The sequence below is a fragment of the Venustampulla echinocandica genome, assembly GCF_003357145.1.
Source record: "Venustampulla echinocandica strain BP 5553 chromosome Unknown scaffold_2, whole genome shotgun sequence".
Lineage (NCBI taxonomy): Eukaryota > Fungi > Ascomycota > Leotiomycetes > Helotiales > Pleuroascaceae > Venustampulla > Venustampulla echinocandica.
Window position 1 is genome coordinate 765,306 of NW_022474207.1, and position 15,938 is coordinate 781,243.

At 47.6% G+C, this 15,938-nt stretch overlaps 8 protein-coding genes across 8 annotated transcripts; 3 read left to right on the top strand and 5 right to left on the bottom strand.

Moving 5' to 3' along the window:
* Positions 1 to 450: 450 nt before the first annotated feature.
* Positions 451 to 1,232, top strand: BP5553_04600 (Uncharacterized protein; the record flags this gene model as incomplete). The annotated part of the gene is made up of 2 exons (XM_032013223.1): positions 451 to 489; positions 570 to 1,232. The coding sequence occupies 2 exons, from the start codon at positions 451 to 453 to the stop codon at positions 1,230 to 1,232; spliced, it is 702 nt and encodes a 233-aa protein (XP_031869823.1).
* Positions 1,233 to 1,477: 245 nt separating this feature from the next.
* Positions 1,478 to 1,915, bottom strand: BP5553_04601 (uncharacterized protein; the record flags this gene model as incomplete). The annotated part of the gene is made up of 1 exon (XM_032013224.1): positions 1,478 to 1,915. The coding sequence occupies one exon, from the start codon at positions 1,913 to 1,915 to the stop codon at positions 1,478 to 1,480; it is 438 nt and encodes a 145-aa protein (XP_031869824.1).
* Positions 1,916 to 3,148: 1,233 nt separating this feature from the next.
* On the bottom strand, positions 3,149 to 6,876 carry BP5553_04602 (uncharacterized protein; the record flags this gene model as incomplete). Its single annotated transcript, XM_032013225.1, has 5 exons — positions 3,149 to 3,559; positions 3,606 to 5,970; positions 6,023 to 6,122; positions 6,182 to 6,816; positions 6,872 to 6,876. 5 exons carry the CDS (start codon positions 6,874 to 6,876, stop codon positions 3,149 to 3,151), a joined length of 3,516 nt encoding a protein of 1,171 aa, XP_031869825.1.
* Positions 6,877 to 7,671: 795 nt separating this feature from the next.
* BP5553_04603 (uncharacterized protein) lies at positions 7,672 to 9,134 on the bottom strand (the record flags this gene model as incomplete). Its single annotated transcript, XM_032013226.1, has 3 exons — positions 7,672 to 8,310; positions 8,365 to 8,435; positions 8,615 to 9,134. 3 exons carry the CDS (start codon positions 9,132 to 9,134, stop codon positions 7,672 to 7,674), a joined length of 1,230 nt encoding a protein of 409 aa, XP_031869826.1.
* A 621-nt stretch (positions 9,135 to 9,755) lies between these two features.
* Positions 9,756 to 10,820, top strand: BP5553_04604 (putative 3'(2'),5'-bisphosphate nucleotidase; the record flags this gene model as incomplete). The annotated part of the gene is made up of 1 exon (XM_032013227.1): positions 9,756 to 10,820. One exon carries the CDS (start codon positions 9,756 to 9,758, stop codon positions 10,818 to 10,820), a length of 1,065 nt encoding a protein of 354 aa, XP_031869827.1.
* A 110-nt stretch (positions 10,821 to 10,930) lies between these two features.
* Positions 10,931 to 11,804, bottom strand: BP5553_04605 (putative 60S ribosomal protein L6; the record flags this gene model as incomplete). Its single annotated transcript, XM_032013228.1, has 3 exons — positions 10,931 to 11,304; positions 11,358 to 11,471; positions 11,540 to 11,804. 3 exons carry the CDS (start codon positions 11,802 to 11,804, stop codon positions 10,931 to 10,933), a joined length of 753 nt encoding a protein of 250 aa, XP_031869828.1.
* Positions 11,805 to 12,055: 251 nt separating this feature from the next.
* On the bottom strand, positions 12,056 to 12,713 carry BP5553_04606 (uncharacterized protein; the record flags this gene model as incomplete). The annotated part of the gene is made up of 3 exons (XM_032013229.1): positions 12,056 to 12,366; positions 12,423 to 12,520; positions 12,574 to 12,713. 3 exons carry the CDS (start codon positions 12,711 to 12,713, stop codon positions 12,056 to 12,058), a joined length of 549 nt encoding a protein of 182 aa, XP_031869829.1.
* Positions 12,714 to 13,792: 1,079 nt separating this feature from the next.
* Positions 13,793 to 15,652, top strand: BP5553_04607 (Uncharacterized protein; the record flags this gene model as incomplete). Its single annotated transcript, XM_032013230.1, has 6 exons — positions 13,793 to 14,435; positions 14,483 to 14,688; positions 14,739 to 14,960; positions 15,006 to 15,062; positions 15,113 to 15,395; positions 15,456 to 15,652. The coding sequence occupies 6 exons, from the start codon at positions 13,793 to 13,795 to the stop codon at positions 15,650 to 15,652; spliced, it is 1,608 nt and encodes a 535-aa protein (XP_031869830.1).
* Between the last annotated feature and the right edge of the window lie 286 nt (positions 15,653 to 15,938).

Here is a 15,938-nt window from a genome sequence, read left to right on the forward strand (position 1 = left end):
CTTAAACAGCGTGGGGGGAAAAGCCTAAAACGCCTAAAATGGCGAGATCTGATGGTGTCAGTGCACGTGATATGGGGCGTATTAAAGTATTTTTTCAGGTAGAGATTTACGCGAGCGTGGCCGGGCGAACCTCGGACTATGGGGGCACAAAAGGTACAAGGTACAAAGGGAGAAGCATGTGACATCAACAACGGGCGAGGCTGAGACCAAACCCCCGAAATGTCAGCCGCGTAATGTTGTGTACGTGCCAATGGAAGGTATGATGTAATCGTGCAACTTGCAATATTTCTGAGACACAACACTACGGGAATGTCAATCTCCGCCCCCCGTGTTTTCTATTTTCCCTTTAGTTAAATAAATCAAGTCAGCTAATTCCACATCTCTCTATAATTCTGCTACTACTTTTTTTCCAACTATTAGCCTAAATATTCACCTGATTCTATACCAAAGATGACGTCGACAGCAATCGTCGGCTCGACCGGCTTGGTGGTAAATATCCCTTCCACGACTCTCATGGACCGCCATATCCCATACCACGCAATGCTAACCAACTCTCTCTTTCCCTCCAGGGCTCCTCCATCCTCTCCACTCTCCTCTCCCTCCCTCAAATCTCCAGCGTCCACTCAATCTCCCGGCGCAAACCGGCCGCCGCCGCCACGGACACAAAACTCGACCCCGTCATCGAACCCGATACGGCTCAATGGCCCGCGAAATTCAGCTTGATCTCTCCACCTCCTCAAATCTTCTTCTCCGGCCTCGGAACCACCCGCGGCGCTGCAGGAAGCGTCGCCGCCCAGCGCCTGATCGATCACGACCTCAACCTCTCCCTCGCCCAAGCCGCCAAAGAAGCGGGCGTAAAAGTCTACGTGCTGATCTCCAGCGGGGGCGCAAGCGCGCAGTCCATGATGGCCTATCCGAAGATGAAGGGTGAGCTGGAGGAGGCGGTCAAGGGGTTGGGTTTTGATCACACCGTCATTTTGCGACCGGGATTGATTGTGGGCGAGAGGGAGGAGAGTCGGCCAGCCGAATGGTTGGTTAGAAAGATTGCGGGCGCAGCGGGAATGATCAGTACCGGGTTGAAGGATGTGTGGGCCCAAGATAAGGACGTTATTGCTAAGGCTGCGGTGAGCGCTGGTTTGAAGGCTCTTGAAGGGGGTGAGGATGTGCCGAAGGTGTGGATGGTTGGCCAGTCCGATATTGTGAGGTTGGGGAGGACGGAGTGGAAGGCTTGATTGGGTTATCTTGGACCTGTCCCCTTGAGAATGTATATATATGGCGTTGGGAGGGGGGAAATGTCGGATTTGCGTGATTCTAGGTATTGAAATAGCATGCATGTTCTTCCCTTGCGATTTATCTATGTCTAAGTACAGCTCAGCAACTCCACAAAACCATTCCGCGATCTCCTAGCATCATAAACCTCTCTATTCTCTTTATAAGCCCACTTACCAACCCCTTCTCCATTTCTAGCTACCTGACTCTACGCTCCATGATCCGCCTTTCCCTTTTTCTCAGGCTTCCCAAACCCGGATTTCTTGTCTTTACTACCTTCTCTAGGGCTTCTCTCGGGCCCCCCCTCATCTGGGACTCTGGTTTTGCTAACATCTCGGTTTGCAGGGCTAACATCAAGCGGGTTCCCATGCTGTCCAGTGCCCTTGCCGGCGAGCTCCCTCTCCTCTCCGGGACTTGTAGTGTCCGGGCTGAACGCGGCTTCCTTCTGCCTCGCGGCCTGATCGTCGGTGCCACTGCGGGTATATTCTGTTTTGGAGGTGTTGATTTCGTTTATGTCTTCGCCCTTTTTGGCTTGTGATACGGATGAGGTGGAGAATGGCTGCCTGGAGGTGAGAACAGGAGGTTGAATGGAGCTTCGTTTTAGAAGGGGTGAGAGGAACGTCCGTGTTGATGGATGGAGAGACATCTTGGGTAAGGGGAGCTATATGTGTGGATAGATGTAGGTGATTTGATAAATTATCGTTCTCTTCAATAAGAGAATCGGAATGAACCTAACAGCGGAGATTCTACGGTTCGATTCGTAGTACGTAGTTTGTATGGAATCCATGTAGAGTTTCAGCTCAAGACCGGTTACAAAGGAAGTGGAGGGATGACTTACTGAAAGAACAGTTTGGCGTCGTCGGATGGTAGGAATTCGAATAGAAATTGCACAGTATTTAAGTTTGATTAAACAAGAAGCTCTTCTTTTAAGTTGACAAGTTCAAGCTCATCTCATGCGAGACAACAAACAAGTCACAAGGACGTTGAGTTGTCGAGTGGTATACGTCATTGGCTACGCGGATTCCCCCGCCCTGACATAGCAGCGTTTCTAATGGCGCACCTATATATATGCCCGTTCACTACTATGTGGAGCAAACAAAATGTGTAACAAAATAAGAGATGCTAAGAAAACACATTTCCAAATTATATTTCTAAATGTGCTATAGAAGATGAGACATTTAAACACTTCTCTACAAAATATCTTTCTAATTGTGCTACTCCAACATAAGAAGAAACAGTTGCTACATGGACATTCACTACATTCACTCGCTTAACCGTACTACCTACTACCGCTACCTCGCCGTCTCGCCGACTATAAAAGCCGGGCCTCCCTCTGTTCCAGAAACCTTTCTAGCTATTCCGGCAAACATGGGCCTGCCTGTGGTGTGCTGAAACCAAAGACGGAATACAAAGAGCCAGAAGCGTAGCTAAGAAGAAACTTTAATGTCGCCCTGTAATTAATTATTAAAACGCAGTCTATGAGTTCTTGTTAATTTGTATAGCAAGGCTAGGCAAAGGCACAGGTTGTCACATTAGTAACAGTTTGTCAAGTTAGAGACCAGCTGTTATTCAAATAGTATACTGTTATTTAGTAGAAGATGCTTGTTAATATTGAGTTACATAGGCTGTGCTATCATTGTAGCCACTTCTGGACACCTCCTACGATCACTATAAGATGATTTAATAATGGTACTACGTACTAAACGACAGAAGTAGAGGGAACTGTCTGGGACGATATAGTTAATAACCACAAGGTCTCGCCTTATTCTTTTCATTTGTTATTCATAAAGAAGCACCAGACTCTAGCAAAACCAAATCAAACACCTGCCTACGCCGCATGTCTAACTTGCTGCACATGATAAAAACCCCTATCACGGGATTACCATCGTCTACCATAAACACTATCCTCCTTCACAGCACTGCTAGATCCAGATGGAGGAGTGACCGTGCGCGCACGGGGAACAGTTTGGCTGCTTGAATTGGGACCACTAATAGTGGTGAGTTCCTTCAAGATCCGAGGTTTCGCACCCAAATCATACTGAGCGGATGCAGGACCTGGAGGAGCATGCTCTGCATCTCGCTTGAAGAGTTGCAGGATCTCCTTCATACCGAGTTTGCCTACTCCTCCCTTGCCGCCTGCTTCAATAGCTTGCTTGGCCAGCTCCCGTTTCTTCTCCTGGAGATCGAGAATTCGCTCTTCGACGGAATCCTTGACGGTAATCTTGTAGACAATGACATCAATCTTCTGTGTAAGCCTATGAACTCGGTCGATAGCTTGCTCTTCAACGAACTAGTTTTTATTAGTGGTGGTAACGAATGTAGGACTCGAAACTTACGGGGTTCCAAAAGGGCTCCAAAATAACCACGCGAGTAGCTGCCGTGAGATTCAATCCCAAGGATCCACACTTTAAACTGCAAAGCAATATTCTGCAGTTTGGATCGGTTCGTAATCTATTCAAACTAGCCTCGCGGTGGTCGTTTTTCATGCTTCCATCGTACCTGGTAAAATTGAACCCCTTCTGCTGGAGGAATGGTTCAATGACATCCAGCATCGATGTGAATTGCGAGAAAACAATGAACTTATGTTCAGCCGCTTCCTTGCCCAAGATCTCCAGCAGGTGTTTGATTTTAGTCGAACTTACTATCGTTGCAAGTTGAGCTTCTTCATCCGATGATTGAAATTCGTGTTCAACCTCTGAGTCTGAGTCTGATTCTGACTCTGACTCAGAAGTGTCAATCTTGACAGGCTTCTTCATTGTGCCTATATGTTGGAGATCGGGAAATGTCTCATCGTTTTCGTCAGAATCGAGCCACTCCCCGCCACCTTCGGCATTCTCGTCCTTGATTCCTCCAGCCTTTCCAAGTTTGAGGGACCCTTGCTCGTTTTCAGGCACGACCCATGATCCTTCATTGTTGTCATCATCATCGTCATCGCTATCGTGTATGATAGCTCTGTTCCGCGGCTTTCGTGCAATAGCTTCAGACCCTTCCTTAGTCGCCCGATCTCGTTTATGTTTCTTTTTGTCTTTTCCCGGTTTGCGCTTCTTGGTGACATCTTCAAGATCTGCTTCGCAATCTAAACATCGAATCGCACCGTCCGCAACCGCTTGCTTGCCAAGCTCCAGCTGGCATACTTCGCATTTCTTAGTACTCACGCCCATAGCTCCAAGCATGTCGGCCATCTCGTCAACATCGGCATTTGATACTTTGGCCTTTTGGTTAGAAGAAGCATCGGCTCCGAGTGCCTCGTTGTCCTTAGCAAGTTTACCGGTGACGAGCTGTGGATGGTTGCAGGCTTGTCTTAGACGCAGTAGCAGAACCAATGCACTTGCGTAGTTGATTTTCTCGCCACTCATCATCTGCTCTATGCTCGCATCGGTACGTTGCTCGAGGCGCTGGTAAAATCTTCGCTCCTCGGGAGAGAATTCTGCAAATACTTTCTCGATCTTCCGCTCCGTGACCTTGAATCCAGTCTTGCTGACCTCTCCGGGAGCGGATGGCTTTCCGCCAGGATTTAAAGCACCCTCTTTTGTCAAAATATCCTTGGTGCGACGCTTCATGAATATCTTCAGATAGTGACGGAGGCGTTTGATCGCAACGTCGCCTCTACCATTCTTCATGGGGCGATCTATCTGGTCTTTGAACTCTCTAAGGTCGTCGTACGGTTTAATACGCAAGAATTTGATCAAGCTCTGCAACTCATCCAAGTTATTCTGCATCGGTGTGCCCGTCAAACACCACCGGTACTCGCTTCGTAAGGCGTAACAAGCCTGGGTAGCCTTAGCATTGCGATTCTTGATGGTATGAGCCTCGTCGAGAATAACCCGGTACCAGTGCAGGCCGAAGCAGCCAACCTGAATGCCGTTTTCATCATCCGAGGAACCGCCAAACTCTGAGACTAGAATCTGATATGTTGTGATAACGACATCATACTTCTTCAGATCTTGAAACCGCTTTGTGCGTTGCGCGCCATGGTGAACGACAACGCGAAGGGAGTGTGAGCTTGAAACTTTGTCTTTGATCTCCAACTCCCATTGACGAATGAGGGCCAACGGTGCAACCACCAATGTACATTTCTCGACTCCAGAAGGAAGCTTGCGTTTGGAAATAGTTTCTCCATCTGTGGGCTTTTGGTTGTTGAGGATGAGCGACAGTGATTGCAATGTCTTACCGAGACCCATGTCGTCGGCAAGGATTCCGCCCTTTGGGACTCTGCCTTTCTTGCCGGTACCAAGTTCTCTACCTATCATCCATTCTAGTCCCTCCACTTGATGAGGGAGTAACTTGACATTGATGCCTTCTACAGTGCCATCGTCCTCATCTTCCTCAACGTCAAGCTTGTCTTCGACATCAAGATCCTTAAGGCTGTTTGCGAGAGCGTCTACTTCGGCAATCTTCTTCTTACGGGACCTAGTTCTTGGCATATCGTCATCATCCTCCATTACTCCTTCAAGTAATGCCTTTAGATCTTCTTGTGCCTTTGCTGGGTCCACAAATGTAAATGGATCATAATCGGTCTCTCTAGCTCGGTAATTGCTCAAGGTAAGGTCGATGTATGAATTGTTGGCATTGACAGATTGGAAGCCTCCATATGAACCTCCCATTGAGCCGAAGGTCGGGACCGGAGCAGCCTTGACCGTGGTGTACGTATTTGAAAAAGGGGCCGGTGCCGGAACTGGGGCCGCACTTCCAGACGGAGGCCTAATTTTTTATATGAGCTGAGATTCAAACAGTGAAGTGGACCATATCTTACGCGTATCTATTCTGTGGCTGAAAGGCAGCTGGAGCTCTGGGAAGTAATGGATCAACCACCTTCCGAGCAGCACCCGTTATAGTTTGGTAGTCTGGATGCGCTGTAGGCAATTTTTGATCAGTTCCACATGCATAACAAGGAATTCGAAAAGGTTCCTACAGGTTCTGTCCACATCTCGATGATGCTCAGGTCTTGATTTTGGTTTGATGAACATGCTTGATTCCTTCTGTGAAACCCGATGAAGTGGTGATTGTGGAAGCGTGGGTTGACCAAACTGTGGAACATTCGATAGAGGGACCTTTGAGCTGCTAGAACTATCTGTCTGTTTGTGCGACTGGTCGTTAGGCATAACTGGGCGTAGAGGGGCCTTTCCAGGCGATCTTTCATTAACCATCGTTGTGCGAAGCTTTGAATGCTTCTGTTTTGAATGGTTCGGCTCTCCTATTGGTGTCCCAAAGACGAAGGGGATAGGACAGTTGCTTTGCGCTGCTCTGGGACCGGCTGTACCGAAATCGAAATGTGCGGGTGAATTGTCGGAGAACAATGAACTGGAGTCTCCAAGTTCGGAGAGTGATGGAGGATAGTTTGTATGCGTGTATTCAGGAGAATCTGATTCTTTGTCGAAGGGTGGGAGTTCCGGGGAAGATTTTGTTGCTATCGTTACTCGCGCGTGTTGTTGTTGTTGTTGATGTTGGTGTCGTCGATGCTGATTGTTGGAGCCAGGCCGTTTTGCCTTAAATGTGGGGGTCTCCGATGATCTCAGCGTATTTTGAGGCGCAAAAGGGCTAGCACCTCTAGAAATTAGAGTTAGCCCTCACATACTCGCATTCAAAATCCATTTTCAAATACCTCATGAATTCGGTGAATCTCCAAAAGTTAGGTTGGTCGTGAAATGCCTAGTGCGAGTGTGACGATGCCCTCCATCACCAAGGAGGATTAGTTGGTCGCGAATCGCGTTTGTCGTCATGACAACCGATTGGGCAGATCAATACGATAAGAACCACTTTACGCCAAGTCACGTTTTTTGCATAGATGGCTACCTACAACTGCTATGTGGAAGTTATAACAGCTAGTTGTTTAAGGTAAATAATGACCTGCACGGTGTCTGTTTCTGTTGGGAAAGGTGAATAGGACTGCTTTATTGGCAATGCTGGGCGAACTAAGGTGAGTAAAGGCGAGGCAAAGGCAAGAAGTGGGCGGAGGTAGCAAAAGCATACTTCGTACATTACGAGGTCACTTTAGCACATAAGGGCGTCACTTGTCTCTCTTAACGCCGGTTACATTTTTCTTCCTTATGTTTAAATTCAGATCCTATCCTGGCTTGCTATGGCCAAAACATTTCTATAACTAAATTTCAGATCTACATTCAGTTACAAGACTTGCTCACCTTAGGCCAAGATAGTCTTTGGTGGGAATGCCGTCTCCACTATGAGTAGAACATGAGCGTAGTCACACCAATGTTGAGCCATTAAGTAGCTTGATGTTGATGTCATACTGGGTATCTCGAATTACAACCGCTCAGCAATGCCACGCCAGTATTGCTCCCAGGAAATACCCGTACTCCGGTAGTAACTGTATAAACAGTCCCATTTCCAACGTTGCATGCCATTAACTCGCCCAACGCTCCAATACCTGTGACAAATAAATCATCACGTAGTTGGTTTGCCTTTGGTATCCGTTCTGTGTAACTTCTTTCCTCCCTTTGTCTCAAAGAGACTTTTCACACGTCGCAATCTCGCCCACCGCGCTTTATCTTTCTCATCTCTACTTTTCATCTCTTCCTCATCAGCTATCGATTCATCAAAAACACTGCCGGCATCTGGAGTTGTTGGCTTCTCGGCTCTCGACTCTTTGTTCCCCTTCCCATGCCGCAGAAAGTAGTCGTTCTTTAGCACGCGCAGCGTAGTCTCCCACCCAGCCATCGTAGGAGTTCCGGACTTCGATGGCGTCTGCAGTCCATTCTGCGAAGCTGGGTTACGCCACGGACAATAATCTCGGTGCTCCTTAACAACATCCAGGCCGTCGACAACTGGGCCTATAGTTTCTTCGCCAGCGTCATTAACGCCTTTGCTTTTAAATAGCCATAGGCCAAGAACTCGGAAACAGGCGTGGCATGAGACTGATCCCAGTTGATCCCCTAGTCGATCATGTGCATATCCTTCCCATCCAAATAGCGCCATAGAAAATGCAACTCTATTTTTATGAACCTCTTGGCTAGGGCCAGGCTCATTAGATGAAGAAAAGAAATCTTTTGGAAGATAACTCAAAACAGTATCAAGATCAAGTTCCTGGGGAAGCCGCAAATTATGCATATATGGTAGATTGTCGGCCCTCCTACATACATCATCGTGTCGCTGGCGGAGGTTGTGGAGAGTTGTTGGTGCATGGTTAAGAGGTAATTTGAATATGGAATCTGGGTATGTTAGAAGTGAGAAAAATAGAGATATGGAAAGGATATCAACCGTCACAACCTCTCTGCTTCCACAGGCAATCTTCATTATGTGAGGTGACAATAAGCTCGGCGTACTTGTCAACCAGAGCATCCTCTACGCAAGGTCAGTCATGACCTTAAGGAGTAGCCGCCAAGCATACCGATATTCTGCGCCACGTAAACCGGCTCTTCCTTTCCATCTACCTCTTTCTTATTGAGCTTCACCAGTATCTCCACATTACAGAGGCAGCATCGCACTCTCTCAAATTTCTGGCACACCCAGCCCCGTTTCGCCCACTCCACTTCATTAACCCTCGCAGGTTTTGGTGTCCAGTCGGTCAGATTGGAGAAAGACTTCAAACGCTTGAGGAACTCCGTGCGATCCCAAGGGGCATATTTGGGGGTTTCGGCGTTGGAGGTTGCGGTAACCAGGGATGCGGACTTCGTGTGCTTTATGGCCGCCGATGAAAGCTTTGTCGCAAGCGTCGGTCTTGCCATTTGGCCATCTACTATGGAGCTTGAACCACTAATTCGGCGCTTTTTGGCTTGAGAGTCTGTGTCGCCGGTAGCTGTTAGGTCGACGTGCGAATCGTTGTGTGCTTCTTTCGAGGATAACGAGGTGGTTGACTTGGTGCCAATGCCGTTCAACAGAGCATTGAATTTTCGCTTGGTCGCATTCATAGTTGCGAGGCTGCTAGAATAAATTCCGGCCGTCTTCTCTGTAGAAGCACCAAAGCCCTTGATTCGAAATTAGAATGGTTGCTTTGTTGCACTTCACCAGCGTAACAAAACAATAATAACTCGATATGCCTCAAGGCTGGACAAACAAACCCAAGCTCCGACCTCCGACTTCATCCCTGTAAAGCGCTCAAAGCACACCAGGTGTAACTTTAAATATACTTACACTCTGTATCCTCCCCACCTCCCACGTAGCAATTGGGCCAAACGTTGACACGATACCAAATCCAAAAAGATAACTGGTCTCTTACTTTCCATTTAATGCAGAAGGGTCTTATCTCCAGAAAGCTATCACAAGAGGACACTGAACCAGCCTCAGAAATCCGCACCATTACACATCGTAAAGGTCTCGGCCCGGCCCTCGCCCAGGGTAATCCCACGAATTATCCACGTAGGATCCTCTCACGCAGCGTCAGCGTCATTCCACGCCAACTTTTGATATTTTCTCTCATTTTCATAATTCTGGCTGCCATAATAACCAGAGCCTGGCCGCGTCTCTCTATCCTTTCTCATCATCTCTACTCGCCCTCATCCTCCCTAAACATACTCTCCACAACCGCCAAAATGTCTACGTACAGCCGGGAACTAGAAGTGGCAGAGCTAGCAGTGCAGCGGGCCGCTATCTTGACCAAGAAGGTCTTCCATGAAAAGGCCAAAGGGACTGTCTCCAAGGACGACAAGTCTCCCGTCACTATTGGTGACTTTGGCGCTCAGGCTCTTATCATCCAAGCTATCAAGAAGAATTTCCCTGGTGATGAGGTGGTTGGTGAGGAGGAAGCAAGTACTTTGAGAGACAATCACAAGCTGCGTGATGAGATTTGGGCTCTGGTTAAGGGTACAAAGCTTACAGATGCCGATTCCGAGAAGCTGTTGGGAGGTCCAGTGGAAAGCGTGGATGCCATGCTAAATGCCATTGATGCGGGAAACAGCGCTGGAGGTAGCAAAGGCAGAATTTGGGCGCTCGATCCAATTGATGGAACTAAGGGCTTCTTACGAGGTGGCCAGTATGCTGTGTGTCTAGCGCTGATGGTAGATGGCGAGGTCAAAGTTGGTGCACTTGGATGCCCAAACCTTCCCGTGGATGACTCTGCGCCCTTGACTGCAGATTCGGGTATGGATCAAACAGATGCGGAAGGAAAGGGAGTTCTGTTCTCCGCCGTCTTTGGACAAGGTGCCACAAGTCGGCCATTAACGGCTGGAGGATTAGCTCAAAGCAAGCCAATTCACATGAAGCCGGTTAACGACATAACTCAGGCTACATTCTGTGAAAGTGTGGAGGCAGGCCACTCATCCCATGGAGACCAAGCTGCCATTGCTGCCAAGTTGCAGATTACCAAGCCCAGCGTCAGGATGGACTCGCAATCAAAGTACGGTTCTATTGCACGCGGAGCTGGAGATATATATCTCAGATTACCTGTCAGTGCTACCTACCAGGAAAAGATATGGGATCATGCAGCTGGAGATCTTATTGTAAGGGAGGCGGGTGGACAAGTTACAGATACACTTGGGAGGAGACTCGATTTCAGCAAGGGGAGGACGTTGGCTGAGAATAAAGGCGTTGTTGCGGCACCGAGCGCTGTACATAGCATTGTACTCGATGTTGTCAAGGAGGTCCTTTCCAAGAAATAGACACTTCTTAGAGCTCTTCGATAAAGTATAAACCATACATATTCCAGATCCGAAGTCGACATCCCTATCTCTACAATGTGACCCATATAATACAAATATCCCACACACCACTATTTGATCTTCTTCGCCTTCAACTTAATAGTCTCCCCGTTCACAAAGATCCCCTTTCCTTTGTAAGGTTCCGGTACCCTCCACTTCCTAATATTCGCAGCAAACTGCAAAATAACCTCCTTCTCCGGCCCTTCCAACAATATTCTGGTAGGCTGCGGCACCGACGCTTTCATGCCCTTCGGCACAGGCAACTCAATTGGATGCGAATATCCAACCTTTAGTACGACGAATTTCTGGCCCTCGAATTCTGGTGTGACCGTCGTAGCCGAATCTTCAACCGTAGCTCTGTACCCGACGCCTACTAGCCTCAGAATCGCCGTGTGCCCTTCCGATACGCCCAGAATGTGGTTTTGTAAATATGCGCGTGTTGTCCCTGTGGAGTAAATTAGCAAGCATGAGAGGTACAAGAGTTGTTGCGGGTCGTACCCCACATCTCCCTCTGCTTCTTGACCTCCTTGTCTTCCACGGTTACGTATGCTTTCCGAGCAGCTATATCATGCTCCAATAGCACAAACGGAGGAATGGTCATCGACATCTGGCCTAGATTGAGCAACCATCGCGTCAGCAAACTGGAACCCTCCTCGCATTCGTGTGGCGGTGTAATATACCTAAGGGACCCTCAATCTTGATAGTTGGCCTATTTCCCAGCGGTGCCCATCCATTTTTGCGAATACGCGGTGGCAGGACAGTAAGGCTCACTTCAGGAGGTATAGATATAGGTGCTCTTCCTATTTGCGACGCGCGAGGAGACGAGGAAGAGAACGAGCGGGCGGGAACGAGCGGGAAGGCTGGCAAAAGGAATGAGGGTATTGAGGCCGATGGTGCGGAGGCAATTGCCCTCTCAAGGCCTTTGCTCCTTGCTGTGGAAAGCATGGCGGATTCTGCAGTGTTTCTACTACTCTTCGAGCTTTGATGCTGAACATCTTTTTGGGGTTCAAGGTTGACAAGGGTTTGATCGTGGCACGTGACTGGACACGACATTATCAAGTACTAGGTACCTAAGTACCTGCTCCGACAACAACAGTGTGCAGGTTTTCAAAGCATGGCCGATCAGTAAACAATCCAACAAACAGAATACGATTTAGGGATATTAGCTGCAAATAATAAGGTTGAGCTAGGTCATTTCAATCAGCTAAAAACGTCCCCCAACCCGTCTTCCATCGTTTCCAGAAACATATCCACGACCTCTCCACCTGCACAAACATTAACCAAAAATAATTTAGAGCAGTTAATCCGACTTTCAACCAGCCCTGCCACTCCTCTTCCCCTGGCGCCAAGTACTCGGCCACCTTAACCCATATAGGTTCGAGCTTATCGCCTTGACTTGGATCTTCTGGTCCTGCTGCTACAGAATTCAGAACGGCCGTATCGACCATAATACACACTCGATGTCGAGCATAGAGTGCGTGTATTTCGAGATCGACGCCCCTATCGTCTAACCATTTCGTAAATGCATCTCTGACTTCTCTATACTCGCACTGTCCAATTTACGGTCGTCCACGACATCGTTTTTATATCGTCTCTTCATCTCCTCATTCGGTCCCGAATCAAATGGTGGTTCAGTGCTACAGGCCATAAAAGGGCTTGGCCTAAGGTCTGAATCAGTAGAACACTTGATGTAGGCATCAAGTTTACTATAAACGATGGAAACTGGGTGTCTAACTCTAGCGTGTAGACGGTACGGAAGATGGTAAAGCCCCAGGTTGGTTGCTGCAAACTGCGAAGGTTTCGGCAGAGATCGCGCTCCCATTCCCGTCTTGAACGTGGCGAAAGGATGGACATGATGAGCCTAGGAGAAGAGGAGGCAGGAATGTGCCATTAGGTGTTGAACGAAATGAATGTGGACGTTTGCTATTTGCCTCATCTAATAAGCTGGCGATTCCTGGCAATAGTGCAGGCAGCGGAAGGTATGTATATTGTACTGCTACTCTTGTCTCCGTGGGGGTTTCATACTGGTAATAAGGTAGCCGTGCTTACAGTACCTTACTCTAGGCCTGGCTTAACAACACTAAACCGTATTCTACCAGAGTTGCACTTACCTTCGTAGAGCGCGGGAAGGTGGGCGGCGTCAAAGCCAGCATCATACTAATTCATATATAGACCCGGAAGTTGCATTGCCAGATGGCCTCTAGCACTGCAGAACATAACTTCTAAACAAACCTAATAAAACTCAGCAGTCCATCGGCTAATGTACTCCTTCCAAGGGGTCAATATAGAGCCAGATGAACAAAACCATACTAACAATAGAGACCGGCGGGTTGGGTGAGGCAACTGGTATACTAGACATTTTCAAATGTTCACGAACTATATACCAGCTCCACCGGCGGTGCCCCTGAATGTTCTGCCAGAGATAACAAAAGTGTAAACTCTAGTTTCTTGGGACTCGCAAGAACGATTATTTCAAGTATTTCTTTTGTCTTTCTTTTTTCGACTTAAATGAACAGGAAAAGCTTTCAGTTTTCTGGCCCTCGCTATGCCTTTCACCCTTAGCATACCCACCCTCTGTTCAATTGATACCTCGCTTAATCCAAGGGAGTCCCTCCTCAAGGCGACCTTCTCGCCCTCTCGTCTCTTTCCCTCCTCCACCACCTCCATCTTCATTTTTTCACGCGTCCCCCAGTATCATACTTTTAGTTCAGTCCACTTTCACTCTATTAAAGTTTGATCAGTTTCAATTCATCAGCAGAAGTATTAGAGACGCGTCGAAAGTGATAATAGCAGCTTTCTAACACTCCAACTTCAATATCGTCTATCATCACTTCGATCTTCACCGCCAAAGCCACCGATCGAAGGCGGCGAGTCGCATCCTAATTTACCTCCCAATAACCAGACCAAAGCAGGTAGCCATGCGAATGTCAATTATGTGGCAGTTTCAAGTTCTCCTCTGGGCGGTATTCCCGTTGTGGGCGGTAGCGATTAACCCCTTCAAGTCTCCGTTTCAAAAGTATATTTCTCTTCCAGACAACTCACCTATCTCACGTTCCTCAGAAGGATCTGGCTCTTCTGTAAAAGTTTCTCAGACCGCTAAGCCAGTTGGAAATTTCAACTTCAAGGAACTCCTGGTTTCAAAAGCTCAAAAGCCCGAATTCTACGCCAAAGCAATGCTTGAATTGAAACGACTGGAAGATGAGCCGCTATGTCACCGGTTGGCAGCCCAATTGCTTATGAACACTTGCCGCAACCTGCAAGATATCACTGAGCAGACATTAGAATTCACCACGGCACGCCTACAGAGAAACCACGTCGAGAGCTTCGCGGCTGCCCTAACCCTTTGTGATATGGAAGATGTTGGCTGGGAAGTCCCAGAGCAGTGCTATGCACTCTCTAGCACGGCAATGCAACAAGTCGTTGAGAATAACGAGGATACACTGCTTGTACCACCAAACCAAGTACAGGTCTGCCTTACGACACTCTCCCAAGATCATACACATTGGATGACATGGCTCCATCGACGTGACTCTGCTTTGCTCTTTTGTCGGGCTGCAAGCATTGACATGGATAAAGGTATGTCCGTTCGGCCCTACTGATTGAACCCTCTAACCAGTTTCAAGATCAGTTATTCGAGTCACAGAAAAAGCTCGTTCAAATTATGGCCGAATTTGCAAATAACCTAGGCGACGAATTAGAACATCTGAAGATGAGCATGAAAGCCCACACTCACGAAGCCGATGAATATTTCGAAGGCTTCATGAAGCATGCTCACCGCTTGAAATCTAAATTCCAGGACACTATGGAAACAGCTTCACGCGAAGCCGATGTTGGTTTAATCCGCCCTTTGGAGAAGAAATTATTAACTAAATCAAATAGGGCATTGTCACATCAATTGCGTTTATTCGACAAAGCGGCATAGATATCGAACGCGCTCTACACTCTCTCTTCCAAACCACAGTTGAAGTGAATGCTGAGATGGCGGCAAACCAAGAGCAGTCTTTGGCAGTGACTACAACCAAGTTGGAGAACCAGTTGGAGACGATAAATAAAATGGCAGTTGTGGCGAAGGCATATACAGACCTGGTAGAAGCCGCTATGGTAAGACATACTCCCTAGGTTTCACATCCTCTCTAACTTGGATAGCAAAACCTTTCTTCTCGAGCGGAGACCTTGGCTAGACAACAGGAAGCTATGGGAGAGGTGAGAATAACCATAAGTATCTCGTCAAAACCACACTAACCTATTCGTAGCGGTCCCAGTCCCTGGCCATGGCCCTTGGAAACGCAACCGATTTGTTCGAAATTCATGCCAACCAGCTTGAGCAAGCAAGTCTGACAGTATCCAAAATACATTCCAGTCTGGGGAATATTGTTTCTATCACAGATTTCGTGTCCAAATTTTCCAAAGGTCTCAACTTCGGAGGTTCCTTCGGCGACTGGGCCATTCGTGTCATCGTCCCTCCAAGCAGTATCTTGTTCGGTAGTTATGGATTGCCTCCGAGTTTGACCCGGAACGCTTTGCTCTTCCTTGGTGGTAAGTACCTACATAGATAGCTTAATCCAGTACTTGAATGATGGCGTTAACAAGTATTAGGGGAGGGTGTTAGCGAAATCATAATTTACCTACGACACTACGGATCATGGGACTGGGCTCCGGAATCCTTTATCCCATCTGCTTTTACACACTTGGCACGAAAACATCCCACACCCACACCCACACCATCCGAGAACCCAGTCGAAGACCAACCAAACTCAATGGCAGGTTCAACAACAGAAAATGACATCGCATAATAGCATATAAGTTGAAACCCCGAAAACCAAAAGATTAGAATCATACTCTACATCTCGACATCAAGTTCGCTTTGCTTAGGAAATATGAATCACATCACAACAAAACAACAAATATTACCTTGCCATTTACTTATATCGCCAATATTCCGAATATGCACCGTTCTGTTACGTTGGAAAGGGGCAGAGAGAACTGTGCCTTCATCAAGGGACAAAAGAACTAGCGATTTTGAAACACAGTGCTACAGGCTTATGCTATGCATTACTCGGCGAGGGCGTTGGGGGGAGA